General features: G+C 35.9%; 1 protein-coding gene across 1 annotated transcript in view; it reads left to right on the forward strand.

Annotated features, from left to right (window-relative positions):
- Positions 1-18,287, forward strand: part of LOC107190164 (basement membrane-specific heparan sulfate proteoglycan core protein-like) — a 117,905-nt gene extending 99,618 nt beyond the window's left edge. Inside the window, exon 6 of the mRNA XM_015578917.1 lies at positions 18,178-18,287. Coding sequence (XP_015434403.1) covers positions 18,178-18,287 — 110 coding nt within the window. The remainder of the gene's footprint in view (positions 1-18,177) is intronic.
- Positions 18,288-26,703: the final 8,416 nt, after the last annotated feature.

Below are 26,703 nucleotides of genomic sequence, written 5' to 3' on the forward strand. Positions count from 1 at the left end.
TTCTGGTAGTTATTGGAAAATTACAGAAATATCTGTTCTTTTAAACGAAACGACGGGCTGTTCGTTTCACTGGAATTACATGTAATATAATGTAATATAACGACCTATATAGTAGTCGATATGACGTAAAAGAGAATTAAAAAATTTCCTAATGAATTACCAGAACATTGTCAGATTACTCTACAATTCACAGGCACCTCGACATTTCAGTATGAGGTATATGAAGGTTCGAAATTATAATCCTAAACGTAAGCATTCGGAATTTATTTGGTGATATAGTTTTTAAGTAGTGAATTTTAACTATCGCTTAGGAAGTTATTTTTACTGTAGATTTAATAAGAGTAATTTAATTCTATGGCATTTCTTCATAATTTACAAGTATTTAATTTTTTGTTTCTGTTTCTAATTACTTTACTTTCTCGTATTTGTTACAGCTACAAGTCTTTCTTCCATTGTAATTTTTATGCATTAACAGCAAGCACGAAAATGCACGTCACAATCAAGTGAAGAAATTAAATAATTTTTATTGTATTTCTAATAATTATGCATTCTTCGTTTAAAGGTAATACTATCGAATTCAAATATTTTCGAAAAATCGATTTTTTGACCCACCTAGGTATATGTAGCCTGTTAAACCCATGGGGCTCCATTTCGAATTTTCCCCGCACTCTACTATAATCTCCAGAAAGAATATTGAACAAATATTAATAAAAAAAACACCATAAATCTGTCAGATCTGTAACCGATTTCTGGACTGGCCTGTACTTCCTCCCTTAATCGTTCAGTGGAATTTAAAAATGACACATTCTAAAGGTAACCCGACCAGTCTGGTAGGCACGATGCAGGTACTACCTGTGCAATACTCAGCATACACGGGTTACGTATGGGTTAGCTTTCTCCATTTCGTAGGATGAACTTGGCTATGTACCTCGACCGGGTTTTCCTCTTTCCTGAACCCTCATCCTTCCCCTTTTCGAGATGAATACTCGGTGTCGGGGTTGGCTTTGCCTCATTCACGGCGTACCTCGGTACATTGTATTAGCAGCCGTCTATTCGGCGGTCCGGATACCCGCCTACTGATGTCTCGTAAAAAACCCGCAATAATTCTCGCTGGCCGGAGTGCACGCCCCCTTCTCATCCGTTTCGGCGCGAGTCGCTGCAAATCAAACCGCTTTAATGGGCTTATGCGATGTCCCTTGTGCTCGAAGGCCCGCCGTACGATCAGGATTTTCATGAAAACGTTCATTGAAAAAGAAAAAAAAAAAGGAAGAACAGTCGCATCCATTTAATGGGTACTTTTGAAACCGTATACATAATTGATTGATTCATCGTTCGTGCACCGTTCGGATCAATAACAATGCGTTTAATATAAAAAAATTGGTGTTCCTATATCTAAATGGCTTTAGTTGAAAATCCATTCAGTTCTTTTCACATAACTAAATTTCATGAAATCTATGTTAATAAGGACAATAATACCACTTTTAATGGATACTTTACGCCGAAATATTTTCTCCGAATTGCTATCCACGTCATATTTCTAGAATGACACATGAGAGAAGCCTAATTTCCAAAAGTGTCTACAGCTACTTAGACGTCTTGTTTCTAATTTACTTTCGCGAAGAGAACGTAGAATTCTCTAGACCTTTGATTTAATGGATGTGTTTCGCGGATTTGGCCGTGCCGAATCCAATTATGAGCGAGATTTGCGCGTGATTGCCAAAACATGCCTTCATCAGTCATGAACAAACACTGGCGACAGCTGATTTGCTAATTGCTTCCATACATTTGAGGCCGGCTTTTGGAAGCCGAGTACACAGTCATATAAAACCGCTAATGCCACGAATAGCCCAGATAAATTGGCAATCCCGCGATTAATCAAATATGATTGGATCTTATGGGAAACTTGATTAGAACCGCAGATGGGTTCCTCATTTCGATCGATTGTTACAAACGTCTGCACTGTTGAAGGGCGTGCGTCCGCACGAACTGTCGCGCACTTTACCGATAAAACTTCGTTACTCTCCGTTTGTGTTTCCTAGTGGAAACTGAAATGATGGACCGACTTCCTTCGCGCCGGAAATACGTTGCCGCTACTTCTACGAAAAAGTAAGCTGATTTGACATGAACTGAGATATCAGGCGTCACTGTACTTTGTTGAAACGAATCGTGAAACGAATAAAATTAAAATTTCCTTATTAAAATATAGATAGAACGTATCTTATCTGTCCAACGTACCTTAAAGGTCTACATTCTTTTATTACCGTCGAACTGTATGAAACAAGATTTCTGGACAGCTGTCTTCTAACTAATTTTTCACAATGTCTGATTCCAGGAATCCAGGAACAAAGTGTAAGGCACAAGGGAAATTAGGCGTAAGGGAAACATTTACGGTTTCTTACAATTTAGCCAATAGAAAAGAGTCTCCCTTCTTCATAGTTTTTCTCACCGTCACATCCAGTCAGAATAGTCAGTCGAAATTCAACCATGGAACAGTCAACCTCTTTACACAGATCTACGTTATTTCCGGTACCTCCGTTTATTACTTCATTATCTTTTAGTAAATCGTTATTTGTTGTCACCTAATATTATTACTGTCAATATAACTATTTGCACAAGATTAATACGTCGTGTGGGGTCCTGATGCAGTAAAGTTCTCGCACTGAAGACCTCGCAACACAATCCAATCAGCGTGCTTGAACTTCTCGGATCAACGAGAAATTTTCCCTGCACTTGTAAATCTGTCACCGAATATTAATTTGACGGGTGTCAGTCGAAGTGAAAGCGCCCTGCGGCGGGTCAATCTTGGACCTTTTAATACCAAAAAAATTTCATTGAATATCCGCCCTGTCACTCGCAACACAGTAAGTAAATGACTTTTAGAAATATTAATCTCCAATTTTGACAGTTTTATAAAAACTTTCATTTCTTAAACACAGTTGAATTATTGTTCCAAATTTACAGTAAACATTGGACTTAATAAATGAAAGGTTCTCGTCATTTCTGTGTTCGGTTATATTAAAAATACTAGTCATTTTAAGTTTTAATAATATTTCATTGCGTAAGGTTTATTCTGAATAATGCAAATAAGTTGATGTAATAACATCAACACAAAGCTAAACAAAACCAGGCGCGAAAAAAAGTGCTTTAAACATTGAATCACGGAAAAGAAACAATTGTTCCAGTTGCGTCTATCCAGAAACTTAATTAAACATGTATTTGGCTGCATGTCAATTCTCCGCGGGATCCTCGGATATTTTATTCACTTCGCACATTCAATTCAGTCTTCCGCCGGAAAATTAAAAAGAAACGCTACAAAAGCTCCGAATCGTTTTATTTGCGCAGGGGTGTACTCGAAATACTGTTATTCGTTCCACGCTACGCGAGATCCGAACAAAAATCAAGAATTGTTTCCTTCCTTCTCCATCGTTTTTTCCTCGAATTTCAAGTAATAGGGTTTATGTTGAAGCCTGAAGCAAATTGACGAGCTTTTAAACTTCATCTTAAACTTGTTAATTAGTGTGTCCCTAGCATCGATTTTCGCTCAAATTCGATAGAACGTGCTTCGTCGAACGCTTTTTACAATTGCCCGGAGCTGTAGAAGAACTCTTTAATTAAAAATACTTTCAGCGGCGTGGAGAAGTGAAGAAGAAATACGCGGACTGTTCTTTTTTCCCCTGATATTCCTCGCGCCCTCTCATCGACAGTCAGATACAGCGCGGTGAATTTACAATTCGTTCTTATAAAATATTCCTTCTTGAAGATGAAATCTTCAAAATTGTTTTCTTAACAATATTTCCTCGACCTATTAGTTACAGAATCTTGTTCGACGGACAATATTAACAAAAGAATATTAAACCATGAAATTCCGGAATTTTTTGATTACGCAGATGTACAAGAACAATAAAGCAATAAGGATTCTACGAGGCATTATCTATAGTCTGATATAAAGTAACTGATTCTTACACATAAAATTCTTAATCAGTACATATAAATAATTTCTAGAATCTGGTTAACAAATTACACGTTTAATGAACATGGTACTGTTTCGTGACCCATATGAAACAAAAACGTACGAGCAACATAGCATTAAGGCTAATTTAGAATTTTTAAACAAATTAAATTTTAGAACTTTGCTACAATTAGCCGTACAGTTGGAATGATAAAATTTGTAGGAACTTATAGACACGTCATGTATGCAGACGTTCAAATAATGGATTACATTTGTCCACTAGAATATTACACTACTTCGATCAGCAGTAATTTGCGTTGAAATCAATATTTATGGAATTATAAGGGTAACTTCACGCTACGTGTATTAATTCTGTCAATACATGAACGCGTGAGAATGAACGCGCTGAAATATTTGCCCATTTGATAACATTGTATTAATCACTTAAAACGGAAGGTTATAAATTATTCAATGGCACGCATTATTTATACATTCGAATTCGACGTCCCTGAAACTAATTACAACAGCGCTCCATTCGTTAAGTGTAATTTTAATGACAATAATTGTACATCCGTTGGATTAAGTTTGTAGTCACGTTCATGTAAACACGTTATGAATGATAAGCGCTAGTATTAATATTACTGGAAACGTAATATTGATTCATGGTGCACCGAAATTCTATAGATAACGTAGAACCGGTTATTGCTTCGATCCGAATCAAAGCAAATTCAGATTTAATTGGTAAAGCCTTACACATTCCTTCGCGAAGTTCTTGCAAAATTCTGCAATCCAATTCATCTACCTCCGTCTATTATTAAACTGCCGATATTATGAATTCATAGCTTCATCAAATAAAATGGAAACTTCCGTTGGAATTATAACACTTTTACTTAATTTTTAATACAATACAGGATCGAAAAATTGAAGTCAATAAAGGATACATCTCCTTTAATATCCTTCGATGACAAAATAAAGAATGTCTGACGTTTTAAAATTATTTTGTGGAAGTATAAATTTGCATTAGAACATTGAATATATTTATCATTTATTTGATATTTCAATTAAGCTGAAAGAGTTGCATGATTCATAGTTTACCATCATATTCAAAGTGCTGGGAAATGTAATTACTTCATTTTGCTACACGCCTCGTGCAAAACGAAAAGTTCTTTGAAAATGACCTTTTTCATTAGTAAAATAAAATAACTGTTATTTTTTATGTAACTACTAGAACAATTTAACTGATTTCAGTCCACGATTTCTCTGCTTAAATATTATCAACTGTTTAAGTAAGTTTCCAATTTTTGTATTAAGTTGTTGCACATGGAATATAACATTGTGTTCTATTCATAATTGGGAAGTTAATATAACGACCACACGAAATTCTTACTTGTAAAGCTTTCCCTGTAATTAACTGTTATTTGACAACTAAATTATATTTTAATCGAAGTGCTGCTTGCTGAAAAGAAATTCTATTTGTACTCCAGTACCCCAGTTCCTGGTTTCTTTTCAACTTGTAATGAACTTTTCTTCTATGCAAACCTCGTTCACTGCTTTTCACCAGAATAAATCGTCGAGTTTTCATTAACAACATCAGTTTCTCGTGCATACCTAAGAAAAATACGACAGTTCTTACTTAAATATGGAAATTGAAGCATAGGAAAAGCTTAAAATATTGATTCAGATTGACTGTTGATGTTGTTCGAGCAAAGTGAAAGAGGCTTGGAGTTATGACAGCAAACTTAAAGATGGTTATACGTACGAACACTGTACTTACTTATCCCTTATGTCAATATCTGGGTACCCGGGTACCCACTTCCAAAATGCATTTAAAGATTTCTTACGTTCTTCTTGGAATATGGCAAAACCATTTTCAATCTTTGGATAATTTTACATTGATTTACGTTTACAGAATAAAAATATCCGCAGAAAGTTATAGGCATGAAAACTTTAAACGTATTCATACGCTTGTTCAATAACCAGGTACCAGGGTACCCATACAACGAAAGCTGTAGTTCAATGACCTACAGAATTAAAAAAAGTGTAGCAAAATTTTATGGGTTAAAGTGTAAGTCATTTAAACTGAACTCCTCGAATATTTACGAAACCGTCGATGATACCGAAAAATGTTTCAGATAAAAATTGAATAATTTTGTATTTTCGAATGATTCATTTATATTAATTGATATATGCAACACCCTATACACGTGTTCGTGTTTTCCTCACAAATTGTTCGCTTACGGTACTTGAAACTCTTAAGCTATGTACAAACACTGCGAGGCTTTCTCGCGAGGCTGCCTCAAACGATAACTGTCTCGATCGAGTTACCTCGCGTCTTAAATAGAATACACGAGACAAGCAAGCGAGGCAGAGTGAGCCAGTAGTTACTGTGAGGCAACCATAGCATCTACCAAATATTAGAAACTTTATTTACTGTTCGAATCAATTTCGCAATAGGATCCCACGATAATTTTTCCAAGGTTCGCGATAGCATCGAAGTTACCCTGATTTCGAACGTTTCTATCATTTGTAAACTCGTGCCACTGAGAGTGCGACTGAACTCTCTTTACAACTCCAGATTTGATTGGATTACTTGAACTGAACCCCGGCTACGTGGCAAAGGTACAAGAAAATTGCGCTCTTTGAACTCGGCTCACGATACGTGTTCAAAAGTCTGCCTTTCAGAGCGGTGACAAATATAATTCAGGACGTGACTCCCAAGTAAGTAACAGCATCTCTAGCTTCCACCAGTTGGAAGTATTATTTGTTCGCATAAAGTTTGAAGTTGCCGCTCGGTTAAGTTTGTTACACGCGGCAGAAATTGTGATTAGCGGTAGGATTATGAAAACAGGAATTCATTCAGTACAGAGTGTGGCAAAGATCGTTACGTAAACATTAGAAGGGAGATTTCGTTTCTACGAATAAGATGATAATATAATAGAAATTTCAGCCCTTGAAAAACAATTTGGAAAGGAAGGAATAAAATTAACGAAAAACTTATTCCAAATCACCTCACGAGTGACCCATTTCAGGGACCTATAACACTTTTGATACACCCTGTATATAGTTACCCTTATGAGGTCTAGTTCTACAACTTCCAACCATTATTTCTTCAAAACTAATTTGACATCTAGTTAACTGCCCTTCTTAGGACATGTTATGAGAACATGGTTTTACAGTCATATATTTCTCCCCACGAAAGGGAGATAGCGGGAGATTAAATCGTGCATAAATTTACAGAATGTACAGAATAGTAGACTTGTTGGGAAGATATCGTTGTTGGATAGGGTTTTACTCGACGCTTGTTGTCCGTAAGTGTCACACTGACTGATATAATGGTCATTGTGGTTTATCTGTTTCTAAATAGTGCTTCTGTTTTGGTTAGCTTCTCTGTTGTTTCAAAGAGAACGCTCGGTGTGGAAATCCCCGCCAATTAACAGGAGATTAGAGGGTGGTATTGTTCCATCCGGGTCAGTTTCTAGGATTTTGATTCAAGAAAGCAGCGTCGTAAACTCCTTTGCAGATTTTAGATTGTGAATTTTTAACTATTTTAATCGGATAAGCGTATTAATTCGAATTTTAGAAGAGAGTCTCGCGTGCACTTGCAACCAAATAAGTGGATCGTCAACAAACGCAACAATTTCATTTCAGTCTATTTTACTTCGTTAAAAAATTATAACAAAAGTAAACTACTACAGGTACATTTCGGCAACGTACTCATATAGAAGTCATTATCGACTGACACAGTAAAGTTGGTCAGTTTTAGATATTTGAGTGTTTCTCTAGTGTTGTTTAAGTCTTCAAAGTTATTTCTTAGTTAGAATTAAATTTATTACTGGGGTTGAAAATTGTTAATTTTCATGATATGAAAAAAGTCTGATTTCTCAAATTAAAGTAAAAGGGCTGATCGTTTGCTGTCCAATCACGTCAAATTCTATTCAACTGCTGCTCACCATTTTTTCTTCTAACATGAGCATTGAACGTTATGCGTAGGTTGATCGACGCCGTCCTATAGCTTCGTTCGACGCTCACTCGGGAAGGTGTCACCGTCGGATGACCTATATTGCTATGCTGTTTTTTCCCTGCAAAAACGACTCTTTTTATGCTTCCCTCGGCGGAGTCCGTTACCCAATCAGCTTTTCTCGAGCGTCGCATACGGAGTTTTATTGTCCATTGCATGTGGAAATCCCACCGCAGGACACTTGCTTCTCTCTAAACCATGCTAAAAGTTTCAAAAAATATTCTCTACGTTATACAAATTAATATAATACATTGTGATACTCATGATGACCTGTACAACGAGTGATCAAATTATTCGAACCACGGTACAAAAAATATGGTTTTTTTACGTTTGTGTAGAAATAAAGTCACAATACTAAGAGTTCACTGAATAATTCTTAGTTCATTGTTCAGTAAAGATACTGTAGTATTCGAATTTTCTCTAGCCTGAGCTTTTTTGTTTCACGAGTGAGCAAATGCAACCACATGTCCAAAAAACAAACTTAAAATATATAATATCAAAAACACTGTATTTACGAATTAATAAGAAACCATATTAAACAATAAAATAAATTTACATATATTTATAAAATAGAAACAATTCATAAAATTACTATTTAATAGGTCCATATAATTAAAAAGAAGTGAAACGTCATTTAATATCTTGCATGAAAACGTTGTAATTAATTCAAATTGTACTACATTCATTTCAGAAGCAAAAAGGGATTTCCCTGTTACAAGGCTTCATGCATAGGAAGCACGTAGAAAGATTACGTTGTAAATAAATCGAAAGTAGCGTTCTCTGAACTTCGATTCTGTAGCAGGTACCAATAATTTCATGCAACGTCAGTTAGGATATATGTACGTAAGATTATGAGAACAGCTGCGTCTGTCGTTAAGTTTGCCGCGTTAAATTAACCCCTTATAGCCTATTATCGATTCTCGCTTGCTCCAACGGCGAGCTGCAGCGATATACAACATAGAAGCAAACTCATGTGCGATGCAACTCAAAATTAATGACGTAGTTGAGAGCACACCTCATGGGCGTTAGCATTCATCAAGTCTTGGTTTCACAGAGGAACCACTAGAAAGGCTTCTCCAGGAAATTGAATCAGATCAATTAAATACAAACCAGAGTTAGAATTCTGACATACATTGCGTCACAGGAGTATTCGTAGCCACGCAGTTCTTGAATTCGAATGACTAATAATTCTTTAACAATATGTATATACATGTGTACGATTTTTTGTGTAAACTAAAGAAAAAAGGTCAGAGAAACTGTCGATGATAGCTTTCATTTGTCACTAGAAAACTGAATGGACTTTTGCTTCGACCCGATATATGAAATGTATAAAAGAGGTCTAAAATAATAAGAAAAATCGGATATTCAATACCGCAAATTTGAAACTCAAAGAAATAATTATAATGTTACACTAATCACGGTAAAAGTTGTATGAATTACGGGTAAGTACCCCATTAATTACTTCCTCCGTCCCAGGTGGAGTTTATACATTTCCAGCGCGTGCACGTTGACAGAAGAAAATAATCTAACGCTCTACGTGCCGGCGACAGTTAAACGTAAGGCAGCCTCAAAAGGTGACATACACAGAATAAATGCAGTCAGCACGACACAAAGGTCGTGCGGTGTACAGAAACCACCACAGATACACGCGCACGCGCGAACTTGGCACCGAGAGGAAACCGTGATTATGTACATCGATGCAGCTACATTAAAACGGAGTATCAACCGTGAGCCGGCTCGGTACAGTCGCCAATGTTACGTACGCTTCGGATACCCCCCGTTACTTTACCTGCGTCCCGCAAATCCTAAGCACTTCCTCGCGATTACTGGCCTGATTAATGCCTCTGAAAGTGCACTTTGTACTTCAGCGTTTAGCCTCCGCGTTGCTGAAGTTTTAAAGACTTTATGGGTACATGCCGCTCTTGTACCAGTAGCTAACGCTTCATTTCTGAGGGATTTCGGTTTATACGTCTATGTATTGGTAATTCCATTCAGATGTCTCGGAATATTCGTCGGGAATTAGGTGCAGGGGAAAGGTATCTACAACGATCCCTTCAAGGCGTAATTTATATAAAAAATACAAATGCTCATTATTTAAATAAATGTAAAGTAGTTTTTGTAAGTTAGTCTATCTATCTTAGCATAGGCTTAAATAAAATTTAGCTACCTGATCAATTATATTTTTTATTCACATTTCTTTGCATACGGAAAAAAATAGCAATCAGTTACAGAATGGTCGTACTCTTTCTGACTGCTTTCTTTGTTCGAATTCAGTTACCACTGTTTCATGAAAAACAATTACCTTATTCTATGTCGCTGCACTCAGGGTTCACTATACTTCTTGTCGAAAGTTGTTAAGATTTTATTTCCATCAGAATAATTCCTGTGCATTATCAAATTACAGAAACAACCCCTCTTTATTCAGGGTTTTAATAACAATGTGGGACACATTCACAGGGTGGATTTTAACATGCAAAACTGAGACGAAAATCAAGAATGACGAACTTGCGTTCGTGGCTTTGTTTTAGTCGAATTATTAATTGCTGAAAATAGTAGCATAGTACACGTGAAATACGTCTGGCCTGATGGGTTATACTACTTAAACGGTCGATTCCCAACTGATACACATAAAGATCGTTTACATTTTACGGTTTATACTTTTGTACATTTTTTTTCACTATGCTTCACAAATTTTCAGTTGGATTTAGGTCAGCTGACTGCGACGGCTACGGTAACAAGGTAATATCTTCTTGTTGTAAAGAATGTTTCGCAATTTTGGTCGTATGTTTCTGAACATTGTCTTCTTGGAAAACGAAACTATCCGTCATGTAATAGCGTGCATTAGGTAACATTGTATTCTTTAATACGACTGTATCATGGAAGCGATCCATAATTCCGTTTGTACGATGTATCAGTCCAGGGCTGCTGTGAGAGGAACACGCCCACACCATTACGCTTCCACTACCGTGTTTCACAGTTGCTAAAGTGCACTGTGGTTTTAAATCTTCATCAATTCGACGTCTAATGTACCGTATTCCGTCAGAAGAGACACGGTCAAGTTTTGATTCGTCGGAAAATAATATATTTTGCCAATCGGAAATAATATATTTTCCCAAGCGAATGCAAATCTTACTTTTTGATTTTTCGAACTGAGCATTGATTTTTTACTGGGTATTCGTCGCCTCAATTGAAAATCTTCGAATAGCCTTCTAACAGTTCTAGCGCTAATTCGTATCTCTTAATTATATTTATGTTAGCTGCAATATCAGTTGCAGGTGGAAAAGGACCCTTTTCATTTAACCTCATCCGTACAATTTAGCTCGGCAAAATCCGAGCCAACGTGACACGCGGAAATTCTCAGTTTCTGTTTGAGTTCCTTACTGCCGGGACTGTTTCAATTTTAGCCCATATCCCCATTAGCTGCTATCTCCACCATAAACATACCTAGTGCCTAATACAGGGTGTCCCTAAATAGCATAGTCGGGAAAGAAATATTTGTGAAAATAATGCTGAGTTGTCATTCGAAGATATTGGAAACTGAATATTTCGTAGTCTCAATTCGAATCTCTTTAGAATGGGCCCCAAAGGTAAGATCAATTGGCAATATTTTATTATGAAAAGTATATTGGGGCATGAGATACGAAATATGTTACAACTTCAGTTTGTAAAACGTCCGAATATTTTGTGACATGTAATATATCAACGGTTTCTTTTATTTTTGTTACTCATTGTATACTTATTCGAAACATGCAGTTACGATGTCCGAATATGAATGTATGTAACTGTACTTGATTCGTGAATATTAAATAGTTCAAAGTTGGGCAGACTTATTGCGCGATTTACACGAAGAAGAAGCGACTTCGACGTATGTTCGATTGCGTCGCGATTCTTTATAAAATACTTCGAAATAAGTTCCGACGACACAATATTATTCTTCTAAATTCCACGGCGTTGACCGAGTTTCCCTGAGTTATCGTATTCGTCGCGAGTACGGTGAAGTTTTTCGTTCGTTGAAAAGAGGTTTTAGTGGGACCTGAGGCGAGGATTCCGAAACTAGGGGGACGGCAATTTAATGAGATTCTTTGTGTTGGACTAGACTAGGAAAACACACAGGTGTGAATACGTTCAAATAGTGTAAAGTGCTGAGAGCCGTAAATTAAGTGGACACTTTATACCAATGGTTAAAAGGGGACTCGAAATTGGTTAAAGTACTGTCGGAATGAAAGAAAATTAGAATAGTCTTCTTTTCTGTCGGTGATACACAGTACTGGATAAATGAATTCGGACACGGACGCGTTCTCTTTGTCGGTTGTTATGGTGATGGTATAAAAGTTCTGCCCTGCAGAGTGTTCGCTATTAGTCCAGCACTAGCTTTCATAAAAATTACAACGGAGATACCTACATGTTACGAAATATAAAATTTGTCGTTATTTCGCTGGACGAAAGTATTTGGACGTTTTATTTACAAGAACAAATTGAAATCTGAAACGTGCATTGTATGAGAACAAAAGTTGGCAAAAAGTTTTAAAACCAAAAATATAGTGTCAATATCCATAGTTTCTCGATCTATGGACATTCCGAAATAGACGGTATATTCGATAAGAGGAAAACAAATGTAAATACATATATCAAAGTGTGGTCGACCCGAGAAAACAATTATGCAGGACAGGCGTTGATTACTTAATGCAACACCGATGGTATCCCTAGTTCAAATAATATAGTAAAAGGTATTTGTCCGATACTGTACTTATCTAAAAATATATTTTTTTAAGAATATCAATTTCCGTGGTACTAAAGAAGAATAACGACTTCTCCATTCTTTTAGCAGAAGCTCCAGAGTTATTTGCATATCATTATACGAAGGTAATAGTGGTGATCGGCGACCGGAGCTATTAAATTGCATAAAGAAATATTCAATTTCTGAACAGGAGTATTTAACATCTCGTAAATGTAACTAGTAGTAAAGTAATAATGCAATTAATGAGGATTCAGAACAAAGTGTAAATACTTGTATTGTTAATAGCAAAGACAGAGTCAAATGTATTTTATTATGATATTGTTCTGATAATAAAAACTGCGTCGTGTTAACGCTGAAGATCAGTTTAGATTTACATAGGTATACTTTGAAGATTTTTTTGTCAAAATATTCAAAACTTCAAACGAAGTTGTATCTGTTCTGCATCTACAAAGTTGCACGAAATAACGTATGCCACGTATTGAAAGATACATCAAATGCAAAACGCCAAGAAGTTGGCAACAGAGAAAAGATGTACGTATGTCCCAAGAGAATAAGAACAACCAAAAAATATGCATACAGACAATGTAAAGATGCAGGGAAACGAGTAAACGCAAGAAGCGACAAACACAGAAAAGAACTGCAAATTGTATTCTCCGCAGATTTTGAGTTCGGTTTTGTGTTGCATAAAAAATTTGAAAAATGTGTTTACGAGCAGACCACAAATAACATCGATATGATTAATTTGAAGTTTTCTTTATAATTCCAGAATATAATTGCGCCACAGAGATAAGAATGTGTAGCCACATATCGTGAATCACGAAATTATTCGAAAGTCTATAATTAAAATTTTTAAAAAGTAAAATATACACATGTTACACTGAAGTGGTACAATGATATAAAAGTAATACTAAAGTGTTAAGACTGATTTGGTAAGATTATAATTATCCAATCTCTTACACTTGTGTTACAACGGTCTCGAAAGTGTATCGGACGCATACATTATTGCAATATTAATGTAGGTTAACGTGATGTACTTAATGTTTAACTAAGACAGTAACACATTTTCTTATTTGTATGAAAACACTTCTGATTGAGATCTTCGATAGTCAAAAACCCAGGGAGAGAGGTAGTTAATATACAGACAGTGAAGTTGTAATTTTTACGAAAAATGGGCTGGAATATGTTCTGAATTCAAATTTTATTATAATTTTATTGAAACAAAATGGTGGATTGCTTATTGGTACACCTAATAGAATCTAGAAATTTGAGCGGACCTTTCCATGATATTGCTTACATTACGATAGTATATTATTCCCATTAATCGATAGTAAATTAAAATCCGTGTATTCAGATCTGATCTCTTCAGAATAATTGTTTACGTCAGGTTAATGAATTATTCCAAACAAATGAAATTCAAATAGATTCAGTTAACAGTCGGTGGAAAAAGCGTGCTGCTCTTGTTGCCAATACATTTGCAACGGAAGCAACTCGTCGCCATTTCGTAGCTTACGGATAGCTACTTTTTCTCTCAGAACGCCGGTCGTTTTCACTGAAAAATGAGTGTTTCTTGCGCCGCAGGATCGTTTGTCGAATTACACACCGTAAATTAGGGCAGGCTGCCGCGGAATGCTCGAGGAAAAAAATAAATGCATCCGCCAAAATCGCAGAAGTCTTCACGAAGGAAACCCATTGCCCCGGGGAAAAGGAAATGCATGTTACCCGAATTTTCCGTCCGACGCTTCATGGAACTATCTCTAGTCTCGCGACATTTATGATAAAATTTCGCGAATTCCATGAAAGATTCGCCGCCTTGCGATAGCGACGTTCATCGTGCAATTCGGAGAATTTTGTTAATACTGAAGCTGTTAAAAATGTCTTATGTAATTCCGAAAAAACTGAGAAGTTTAATAAAAGTACGTATGTAGTTTCATATTACTCTATTCCATACTACTTTGCATAAAAATTAATCTAAGTCTTTGATTGGTCCACTTTGTATACACGTAAGACCAGAAAGGCTTCATTAAAAAGATATGAATAATAAATGAAATATTAAACATGAAAGTAAAAACAGAGTTACTATGTTAAGACGTACAGATAAGTTAATGATGTCTTACGGGTATATTTATTTCAATTAGAGATTACTGTTTTAGAAGTTTGAGTAGCTTTGAGTGGAATTAGCGAATAAATACTGATTTTAATTCAATCTAATTAGGTCATTACGTGGAGTGTTATGTGACCTACTTAAATCATTAAATATGACCGATATAACGTATATTGGCGAGTGTATGCGCGAATACGCATGATCAAGAGAAAATACCATGAATGCAGTCCCTATAGATTTCACGTTCAAGATATTTCTGATAACAATTTAACAAAGTGTTTTCGTATCTATGAGTGTACGACATTTCGTCTGCAAATTTTCTCCTGGAATATATTATTAAATAGACTGCAGATGTTCATTCAGATTTACGTTTTTATAGTCCACTTTCTAGAAACTAAAACTTTGGTCTAATCCTCTTCATAGAGTTAAGCAGAGGTATTCAATTTTCAAGGAGTTTGATCTAGTTCCAAATACAATGAAATTCCCATTAAACTTTTCAAACCTCTTACTGTACGTATTCAACTTTGAAACGGCTTGTATAACTGCATATTTCTATATGTATATCGTAATATGTACATCGTAATCCGTTATTAGTGGTGCAGCTCCATAATAAGGATACAATTTTTCATGAAAAAATAAGTTCAAAGTTCAGAATAAATTGTGTTTCAACTGGTCTTTGTTATCGAAGGAAATAATTTTGAAATTGTCTTGGATACACGTGTTATTGAGTACAGCTTCTGACATGTCTGTTCATTAGTTACTGATTCTACTTGCTGGAAACATGAATACGTAAATTAATATTACTATAAGATAATATATGATTTATTCTGCAAAGTAAAATGTTGCTCGGTAGTAAGAGATTCAACAGCATTCAAATTCAAATTTAACTCCTACAATTACCGTTATCAATAAATATTCACACGTGTATTACAACAGTATGAAACTTAATGAAAGCGATCATTTACACAGAACGTAACGAATAGAACAGGTATACGGGTTTATACATCATAATTAGTGATACGTAACAGTTATAAGTGTTTTGATTTACGCTCATACTAAATCAGTGCAAACTTATTTGCGTATAATGAGGCTCCAACAAATCGTGTCGATTTTCAGCATCGAAAATAAACTTCAAATTCGATTACTAAAGCAAATTATAAAATTAATATTTCAACCAATGTGGGGTTCATGTATTCGCTGGAATGTCTCAACAATTTTTAATCGACTGAACTTTTGTTTGAAATAGTCATAATACATTTATACGAGACAAAATAATTTAGTTACAAAACAATTATACCATGTTTCGAAATGATTGTCATTACGAACATTTGTAACAAAAACATGTTCTACAGTTTTGTGACACTCAAATACAGTATGATTGGATATTTTTAGTTCACATTATTGTTCTAATAACCATGCTAATCACTTTGTCTTACAAATATATTAGGCACTAATAAGATGTTTAAGACTTTATTGGTGAGAAATGGAAAGTAAAACATTTAAAATTTCCTACTGCTGTTTACCGAATATCTATTATTAGTTGAATGTACTAATACGGAAATGACAATAATTATCGTAGCCGTAATAACAATGGTTGTAATTCGCACTAGTCCCACTTTTACACCCATAGAAGAATGGTAGTTACAGAATCCGCGAATATCCTGGGCAAAGCAGCAAATCCAAATAAAGCTCGTGGCTCTTGGATACTGAAACGCTTGCCGTAAATAGTTGTACGTTCAAATTTTCCAGCACAAAACGAAATTTTCTTGTGAAATACGCAGCCGCATAACTTTCAATCGAAACCCCACAGAAATTCGATTTTGCTTAACAGAGGAGGCTCGCCCCGTTCAATTCCGAGGGCTTTGCTCAATAGCGACGCGAGCTCCTCAAACTATTTCCCCCAAAAAGTTTTCGAGGCAAGCGTGTAAAGTGGAACGCGGCAGCCTAGCTTCAAATTGATAATGTGCACACGTGCACGCCTGCTCCTAGGTTTGCCATTCCGTGAACAATTCAGCGGGCTTATCCCTGGTAGCCGATTTTCTCCGCATTCTGGGCCGTCCTGGCGTATTTAACGGACAAGAATGCACGCATGACAGAAATGCCACGGCGTCGCCCGGGGCGCTCTGTGCATGAACCCAGGGAACACGCATAAATGCGAAGAACGACGGCGGTCGATGAACAAGTGAGGAGCAGCTCAAGTCCAGATATCTATATTTATGAATTATTCCTTAGGCCTAATCATGAAGTAATGCTGCATTTCAAATTGAAATATTCGAATGAACGTTGAATGAAAATATTCATGAATATTTAGGGTTACAGTGATCCCTCGATGAATGCAACACGAGCAACAGCATTATTCCCACCACTCGGGGATCCCCTTCTGGAATCAATCAAAATAGAGTAAACAGAAACTAAGCAGAGGCTGGGCTTCGGGTAAAAAACAAATTTATGAGGGGCTGAAAACCTTTCCGCCTTGCCATGAATGCTCGGCAGCGGACCCGAGTACCTACGTCGCACTCATCGAGACACTACTGTACTTCAAATTATTATATTTATGCACTTATAGCATTCCCTGATAAATTGAGGTCATCCCTTGCCGAGATACAGTGAGTTAAAGAAAGAAATTGAATATGTGCAATTTTTAAGCCTATTTTCGAAAGGGCCTGGTACAACGAAATGTCAATCAAATCAAAAAAGTACACAATGTTTCTTCAAGAAGAAAGACTGACCTTTATATAGTTTCCTTGCTGAACTCTCTGCGGTGATTCTTTCGATTCCCAGAAGCAATTAAAGTCAGAAAGACGATTTCTGATTTAAAGTTGAATAACTCGGTCAAAAAGAATCGTACAACAGCCGATCAATTCTCAATAATAAGAGTAAGAAAATGAAAGGAATACAATGTGACTAGTCAACATATTTACAGTTGACAGCATCACTAAAAACATATTAAATGTAGCATTAAGTTATTCTTAACACATTGTTAGAAGGAAACCTGAATCTGCGTCTTTTGTTTTTGAATCGTTGATGACGGAAGACGACAATTCACGTTTTCTATACTTAATGGGTTACCGTATGAGATATTTCTTTCAGTAATAAGGGGACAGTCAAACATCGAACATTAGTCTGTTGAATATAACGTGGAAATTTTTACAGATGTATTGTCAGATCTACACCAATTGGTGTTGAATGTGATAGTAAAAGTAACAATAGTTCTGATAGTGAATTCTGATGGCGATTACTTTTGTCCTGGTGAACGTCATTTTGAATACATTTATGCATTTATATATTCGGTTGAAAAGAAATCTCTATTAATCTCTCTAATGCGTATTTCAAGTTCCTGCCTTAACATCTGCCGCCACTGCTTGTTTCAGGGGAGCATCCCGCGGCGATGCAGCATGGGAATTCGAGCAACAGCGGCGCGGCGACGAGAACGCTCGCGTTGCTCCTGTTGCTTCTGCACGCCGGTTCGTTCACGAGGTGACTGGTCGATCACGGAGCATTTCAATAAGAACGCAATGAAAGGTCGTTTTTCCTTTATATAATCGAGGCAAAGACACAGAGCAGACAGTCGGGGACAGAGGTAAGAGGGAATGAAAGGAAGAATCGTCTGAATCAACAGTAACCACCTTGCGATCCCCTATATATCACCCCCGATCTTCCTTTTAACCGATCGATCGAGGGAGCAGGCAGGTCAACGGCCGTCAAGGAAGTTCCAAGGCGAAGAAAACTCTTGTATACCTCGAGGCTGGTGACCAGCTGGACTCCAAACTACTCGTTCTCTCTATGAACACCTATCTCGACGACTCTAGTGGATCACCTGCAGCTCGAAGAATAGTTAAACTTGCGGTGTGTCTAAACAGCGATCAGTGTTCTCGGCTTCTTTTTTGTATCCGTAGATAATCCTCGTGTCGATCGGGGCAACACACCAGTGAAACTGTTCTCCAGTGACTGAAAAGGACTATCTTTGCGCGGCGACATCGAGCCGCGAGTCGTTTCACGGAACTAACGGGCACTCTATAAACTCGCAAACTAGATTTTCCTTTTGTTTCGAGGGAAGAGAACGAAGATGGGGGAAGTTGGACGAGAAATCTCGGAAGGACTCGACAACATGTAAATGGGTGTTTAGTATGAGACAGTTGGACTCGGTGCGATCCAGAGAATGTTTAGCGCTAACAATAATCAAGGATCCGCGAGGCTTGTTCCCGCTGTTTACGGGCGCGTCGGACATTTGCCAATTTGGATGCACGCCACGTTTTTAGGTAACGATCCTTGTCGCTGTCTCGCGAACACGGAATGACGATCGTACCTGCTTTTACGTCGTTTCACCTTAAGGGGATGTCCTATTGCTTTTCTTCAAATTAAATGGACACTCGTCATTTTTTTCTGAATTCAGGGAATGAAATGCAGGGAACACTTTACTTGAACGATACCCTGGGGAACATTCTTAGAGATTAAATTTAGTTCTTTCAAATTGCAATTCAGTCCTCGTTACACTTCTAAAATTATAGGTACGTTTAAAGAAAACATATTCAGTATATCCATGGTGCGTAATCCTTCTGTTGCCTCAATGTTGCAAATTTATCATTGTAAGGAATAAGGATCAGCAATAAGTGAGTGTTATAAAAAATAAGCTTATTACAAATAAGTAATAAAACTAATACGTACATGAAGCGAAAAGTAAAATGTTTTCTCCTAAATCAACTGATTGCTTCAATCACAATATAATACTACAACTGTAAACATGATATTTACCAAACTTAATTAATTTTACTGCTTATCTCGGTCTATCGTGTCTTGTTAATACTTTACCCCTTACTTCCGAACATTGCCCAGTCTTTTCAATCTAAGACCATGTAAAATTATTTCATATCATTGAACTTGTCGTGAGTTCCTTTACAACTGATATAATCTATAGCCAATTAAAAATTGATTCATTTTCTATATCAAAATCCCACCCCCTTGAACGTGATGTAAGTGGTTTGAAATTTTTTGATACCCTTACTATGAACACCCTGTATAAGTACTTGAGGGGTCAGACAGAATACTTTATCTACATTTGAATTATCATTTTACATAATTCGAATTTATACAAATAATATTGTATTAAGCATATGTTAACTACATTTATCCAGAACTGAGTCTCTACTTCAATTTCGTATCAATTGAATTCATTTGAATTAGTATGGAAGTATTGCTTGTGTCAGTTCCGTCGTCTGTATCAGTTTTGCAGTTTTTATGAATAAATTTCTATTTCAATATCACGGGTCCGATAGAGCTTTGAAGTTCGCTGGCACATGCTACGGTGGTATCATGATAAAGGCAGTCTTTCATGAAGGCTACCTGTTCCGTGACAATTCCACATGCAGCCGCAATAATTTTCCCGATCAAACAGCGCGCACCGGCATCCGGGTTAATAGTATCGTCTGACAGTGACAAACGACCAACCTACGAAAGGACCAGAGAAATTAATAGGGGCCGGTTTAGTACTGTTGTCTTCGTCGATTCCGCGACCTTTATGCCCGGAACAGCGGAGTTTTTCGAAGAACCAATTTGTGGGTTTAAGAAAATCCCTGATCCAACGCGAATGGAGTACGATTTTTGCTCGTTTCACGGCAAAAACGAAATGCATTCTGGTAATATCATTATCCTCGATATAGGGACGACAACGAAAAAGTCTAAAAACTATGAGAACTGATGATCTACTGAGTTATACTGGCTTTTATGCTCCCATGATTTTCTGTTTTCTCATTACGTTGACGACTTCACAGTGACATCTTTGTTTCTTTGTTATTTGCGAGTAATACATAATTCACTTGTTTCACTGAATAGAAGATTTCTTTTAAAGGATCATTGTTCATGGATTAAAACGTATTTTATGCTGAAACAAAACTTGGCTCTGAAAGTAGTGAAGTCTTGTTGGACAAGTAACTACAGGAGCGTTGGTTTTCGAGTTTCGAAGTTTCCGTTCTTGAATACATGATAGTGCATGGAAATATTCAAGCAAGCAAGTGTCTAGAAGTTCCGGTCTGATAATTTATTGGGAAGACTTACATTCAACTTGATTACAATAAGTTCAGAAGATTTTTTATTGGATCGATTTCATAATAATATTCACGGTTATATAAATAATTACGTGTTTTTTATAAAAATTGTGTTAAAGATACCTGTTATTTCATTTTGTTATAACTATACGAATATTAAGTCCTTTGATTATTCTTACAATTGTAATATAGTTTGTAATATTTCTCCAATTTTTAGACGTTTTTCTGAAGTAGTGCAGAATAAGATTGATTTTAATCGTGGATTTCTTGAATTATCTCGTAGCTTCTATGCTACAGCACTTTTTTATAATATAATAAAAACACGTTACGTGGATACTTTCGGACGAAACTTTTTACGACAGCCATTACCTCCTTTTATGAGACGCCAGTATAAAGCAGAATTTTTATACCCTTCCTTCATCATCCTGGACTGCAAACACACTTCAATAATTCTAGTTAACAGATTCTCAGTTTTCAACGATTAAAATCTAGTTCCTATTCCTTCGAAGCAATTTCAATAGTTATTCTACACTTCCCATTTTTCTTCAAATTATTTGAAAATTTACTTTATTGTATTTAATATAGTATCAAACGAATTATATCATTTTTGTGAAATTATCAATTTTAAAAGACATATTTCTGTGATCGATATTTAGTGACACGTAATAATTATATCAAAAAAATATAATCATTTTTATGGTTTGATTCATGAAAATAGAACAGTTTATAGTACCTTGTTACACTCCAATTCTGTACATTCCAATTAAAATAACTATTGAACAAAATTAAAAGATACGAACTACAGACTTCCATTGCAAGGATTGACAAAAATCAAGCAATGTAACAGTACTTGTTCTTTTAAGTGGAATTGATCAACCATTGATCAGACAAGTAGTAACAGACAGACATCCGTTTTACTATTATTTTATTGAAATCTATTAACAGGACAATTTTGTGTAAAAACTCCTATAGTAAAAACGATTTGATTAGTAAATATTATACACATATTATCCACATTCCCCATTATTTAAACAAAGTTCTTCCATAAATTGTACAATTATGAAGTAATTCTAATATCTATATTTGATATTACACGAACATACTCGATTGAAATGAAATGATCTAATTAGAGTTGCAGGTCGTTAAAAAATTCTTCCTTCCAGCCGAAAAAAAAACCGTTCACGTTAGTTAATTACTCTTCATTCTACTTCGTGTTCATCCCCCGTGAATTCATTTTACCTGTTCAATTTATCTCGACGCAGGGGGAACACGTTCGGCTGCATCAGCATTTCCAGTCTATCCTCTGTAACGTGAGGGTCAATAGAAAGATAGGGAAATTCGTGGATACAACGAGTCGAACGCGGTATCGCGGCGGTAATACGCGAATAGCTCGTTTACAAGCGCCATCAACACAACGGGGGAAAGCGTAACCTCCCCTCGCTTATCCAATGGCATTCCTTTCGCCAGCCGTAAACACGATTCCCGAATAACTGGAAACGTTTATGTGGCACGAAGTTGAGAACAGCACCCGCACGGTTTTCGTTGGATTCTTGGATAAGAAGCAACGTATTTCGCCGCGGTTCGGATCCACTGTGACCCGAATATTACGACAAAACCTCGACCCGGAATTCCGCTCGGATGCCGGAAGCTAGGCTGCTGTACTTCTACGCTACCGTGTTCACGCGCGTCTCTACCAGACAAATATTTAGGACTAAGTTGAGTTTGTACCCAGTCGCGAGATTTGTCGATCGACCAAAAATCGGCGCAACATACACGGAGAATTCGAGGATCAGGTTTTCTCTGTATTGTATGCTACGCGGGCTTACTTCGAGCGACAATTTTACGAGATGGTTCTTCGAGAAATATAGGAAGAGTTTCCCTAGTAGCGGACACTTAAGGTTTTCCTTAGATAAGTAAAAAGATAATATTTTATTTTACTTTTTTTGGTTCCCGTAATTTACAAAACTCTAAGAAAAACTCACGTTGAACCGTGGAAGCCACAAAATCTCTAATTTCGTATTTTTAAATATGAAATGGCTTGATCACATCGGTATTAAGTTTAACGATAAATATAAGGAACTAAATAAACCTAATTTACGTCTGTCAAAAATCGATAAAGCAGCGACCAAATAAAATTTTGTCGTGACGATTCGACGATAATAGTGAATATGTTTTCATACCAAAATCCCCGAAGTTTCTTCGTTGACCGTACAAAGAAACAACGACATTGTGTTTCTGTAAACCACGGGACAAGATAAAATTGGTCGAGTTAGCTTGATTTTTAGGTCACTAGTCCGCGTGTGTTTTTACTTTTTGCAGCGAGTTGACGCAGGGAAATAAATATTGAGAGTTGCCCCAAATTCGGAGACGTGTTTAGGAAACCTAGAAACGTTGGAACATGCATCATTCGATTTGTATAATATTGCACATGACGAGTGAGAATTAAAAACTGCAGCAATAATTTCAATCGTGACGTAACCATTTGTTAACCGACCTATTTTCCTTTTAGATCACCGATTTTTTAAAAAATACAGAATAAAATAGTGCACTCTGTTCTGTGGAAAAGCAAACAAGAAAATAAACATTTTAGAAAACGAACTTGAAACAATGGAGCGGGAATAAATGTTTATGCCATGGATATATCGAAGTACATGTGAACATAGAGGTACAACATTTTTTCAGTACCTGCAGTACCTATCTTGTACCAGAACTGTAGATATTACTTTAGATTTTATTCGTAGAATTCTTTCCATCAAATATTTCTCACTAGTAACCTCTCGTGTAAGAAGTAATTATTTCGCGATGCAAGGCAATGATTAAGAGAATTAAGGAATGGTCAATCATTATAACGTGTAATAATAAAATTTTTACTGAATTTTGTAATCTAAAGGGGCCACTTCTAAGTATATCAATTTACAAATAGATATATGTCCCAATTTCACGTGCGGCTCTGTGAAATCTATAATTTTCTCGGACTCTCTCATAAAGTGTTCCCAATAAATAAACAAGCACTACTTCCCGTCTCTATTTTCGTTTTAATATCCCCCGTGGTATGGATCGGCATACGAGGCCACCACATATCCGTGTACGTATAATAGACTCGATAAGTTCTAGGACTAGGCACGCCGCGTTCCCAGGTGGCGCGTCAAAAGGAATAAATGTTTCACGCGCCATCAGCCACGACGCGTTTCGTACCAAAAATTCCTCGAGCGTATAGTTGGACAGGGATAAGACCGTGTTTTTTTAAAAAAAAAAAAAAAGAAGTATTTGGAAATGATTACCGAACCGTGTCTTAATCGATGCGATTAATTTGAAGCGCACATTAACCCTTTGTAGACGAACATCGTTAAAATAAGACACCGCGTTTTCATTTCCAGTAGGTATCGAAAATCATCGCAGTTGTAAAAATACATAATTTCATTATACAAACAAAAAATAATCAATCAATGTACATTTTCCTCGATTCCTAGTATTTCGATTGTCAATAGTAGCTACTCTTTCTTTATAGATGTTGGATAGAAAGGGTTAATGCATCACGGCGAGTGATTGTACATGCAATAAATTTTGGAGCGATTTAGTGATGGAGCCAGAATGTTTTAAATTATTTCGATGAATGTTTTGAATTTATTATGGAATTATTTAAAATTTGGTGTGTTTGAAATTGTTTGGAGCAAGTGTCTTATGTTAAAAATTTAAATGTCTTTAAGGTTCAAAAATAATTAAACATCTGTTTCGTATTGTAGGATAATAGGGAATCAAGTTTTTCAAGCTTGCGAATGGTCGGAGCACGTGATCTCTTAATTTACCACTTGAAATGTAAAATATCTGCGAATTGAAATTTCTCTGAAAATATCAGTTAATATTTATGCATTTTAAATTTACTTTCTTTCTCAAGAGGAAACCTACAGGTACACGTGACAAAGTAAAAAATCCATTGCACAGTTAATGGTTAATTGATTTGTCTTTTTTAGTTTTTCTCTTTTTGAGTGGATGGAACAATTAGTTAAATGACTTGTAAATAATTAAGGAAAATAAAATGTTGCGTGAATGCTTGCTTTAAAGGATCAGAATAAGTTAAGTCAATCTCCGTATATTAGAGAATTATCAATTTCGTACATTATTCAAAGCATTTCCAACTACAGAATCAAATTGTTCAAAAATTTATAATCTACTAAACATTTACATGCGACTCACTAAATCTGATCAGTGAGTAAACTGTCCAACTGGCGTCGACGAAGCTACTTCAATGTGTTGGCGTCTTTAAATACGTTTGTAATACATAATCATACTGATGAACACCCAGATAAACGATAAATCACCGACAAAAGTCAAGAGTTTGATTTATTGATTTCAAATATTCGGCTTGCTATCATCTGTAAAATCTACGAATTAAGGAATTTTCATGAAAATTCGATGAAATAAGATTTTTTCATATTTGAAAGATAATTTGGTAATTACGGTGTATTACAATCGCTATTCGATGTAGAATGTTTATGCAAATTTCAAATTTTCGTAGCTTAATGTGCGAAATCAGAGAAAACGGAGTTGATTTGTTCCTTCGATGGTTCTATTAAATCATAAGAACAATACTTTATTAAACATCATGTAACCTTACGTTTTATCATGTTTTGTTTATTTGTATGTATGTACTATAAGTGCATCAAATCTGCAGTCTAATAACCACTATAGTCATTCTTCTTGGATTAATATGTTATTAGAAAATAAGAATTCTGTCACGCGATATTTTGAACGCGTCAACAATTTTCTGCTGCACGATGGGTTAATATATTATACTGTTTTTATTAATATTTAATTAAAATTCATTGATTTCTTCCAGTAAAACTAGTCGACATCGTTTATGAAACACTGTGCATAGTAATTGGTTAATTTGAATAATGAGGACACGACTACTAACGTAATTTGTAAATTAATTATATATTTGTTGCGATTGAAAACAATTACCATTTTACAGATTTGTTAATGCTGTACAATAATATAATTTTCTCCTGCAACGTTATGTGATACGTATGATATTTACATAGTACCATACAATCTTTCTTCATGAAATATGTATAAGTTGATCGCTTTCACATAACTTACGTAATGCAATAGGTGTATTTACTCCTTTGTTGCTCATACATTGATATACATTTATTTAGATTTATACAGAAACACTTGTGTATGGCTCAGTTCCTAATTGCAGTGGACAACACGTGAACTTACGTGGTCGGCGGCATTATCGAGAAAAATCTGTGAATTTTATGCATTTTTAGCACGTGTAAATTTAGGAAACAAAATAAAATAGAGAAACTGCAGAAATGTAAATTTCTGTTTTCTTTCAAGCCTTACACATGCGTTAGTGAAAAATATAAATTATCCTTTAATTAATATTCTTGTAAATTAATTTCTGGGAATGCACATTTTCATAATCGTCCGAAGTCTAATTATTATTAGATAACTTTGTTACGTAAATGATCACATGGAATGAATTAATTAACATGGTTAGTATGAATATGGTTCGATATCAGTTTCATAGGAAGGTAAACTATTCAATCAGCGGTTTGTTATGTTATGTAAATTATGTCTATGTAATTCTGACCAGTGAAGTAAAAATGTTTAACCTAGCAGTCATGCGAAGCGCCAACACGATGAAGTAGAATGATCGTTAAATTAATATTGTAAAAATATTGTAACTTTACATTAAAAGACTACGTTGTCAGACGCGCGTGAATAGAATGTTTATGCATCGTAGACGTTGCATATTCGAGACAAAGGAGTGAACCGTTTAAAGGAAAACAACAATTTCACTGCCGGTAGACAGGATTATCGGATACTGTCGAAACCGTTTAATTTCCA

Source organism: Dufourea novaeangliae, unplaced genomic scaffold (genome assembly GCF_001272555.1).
Source record: "Dufourea novaeangliae isolate 0120121106 unplaced genomic scaffold, ASM127255v1 scaffold168, whole genome shotgun sequence".
Classification (NCBI taxonomy): domain Eukaryota; kingdom Metazoa; phylum Arthropoda; class Insecta; order Hymenoptera; family Halictidae; genus Dufourea; species Dufourea novaeangliae.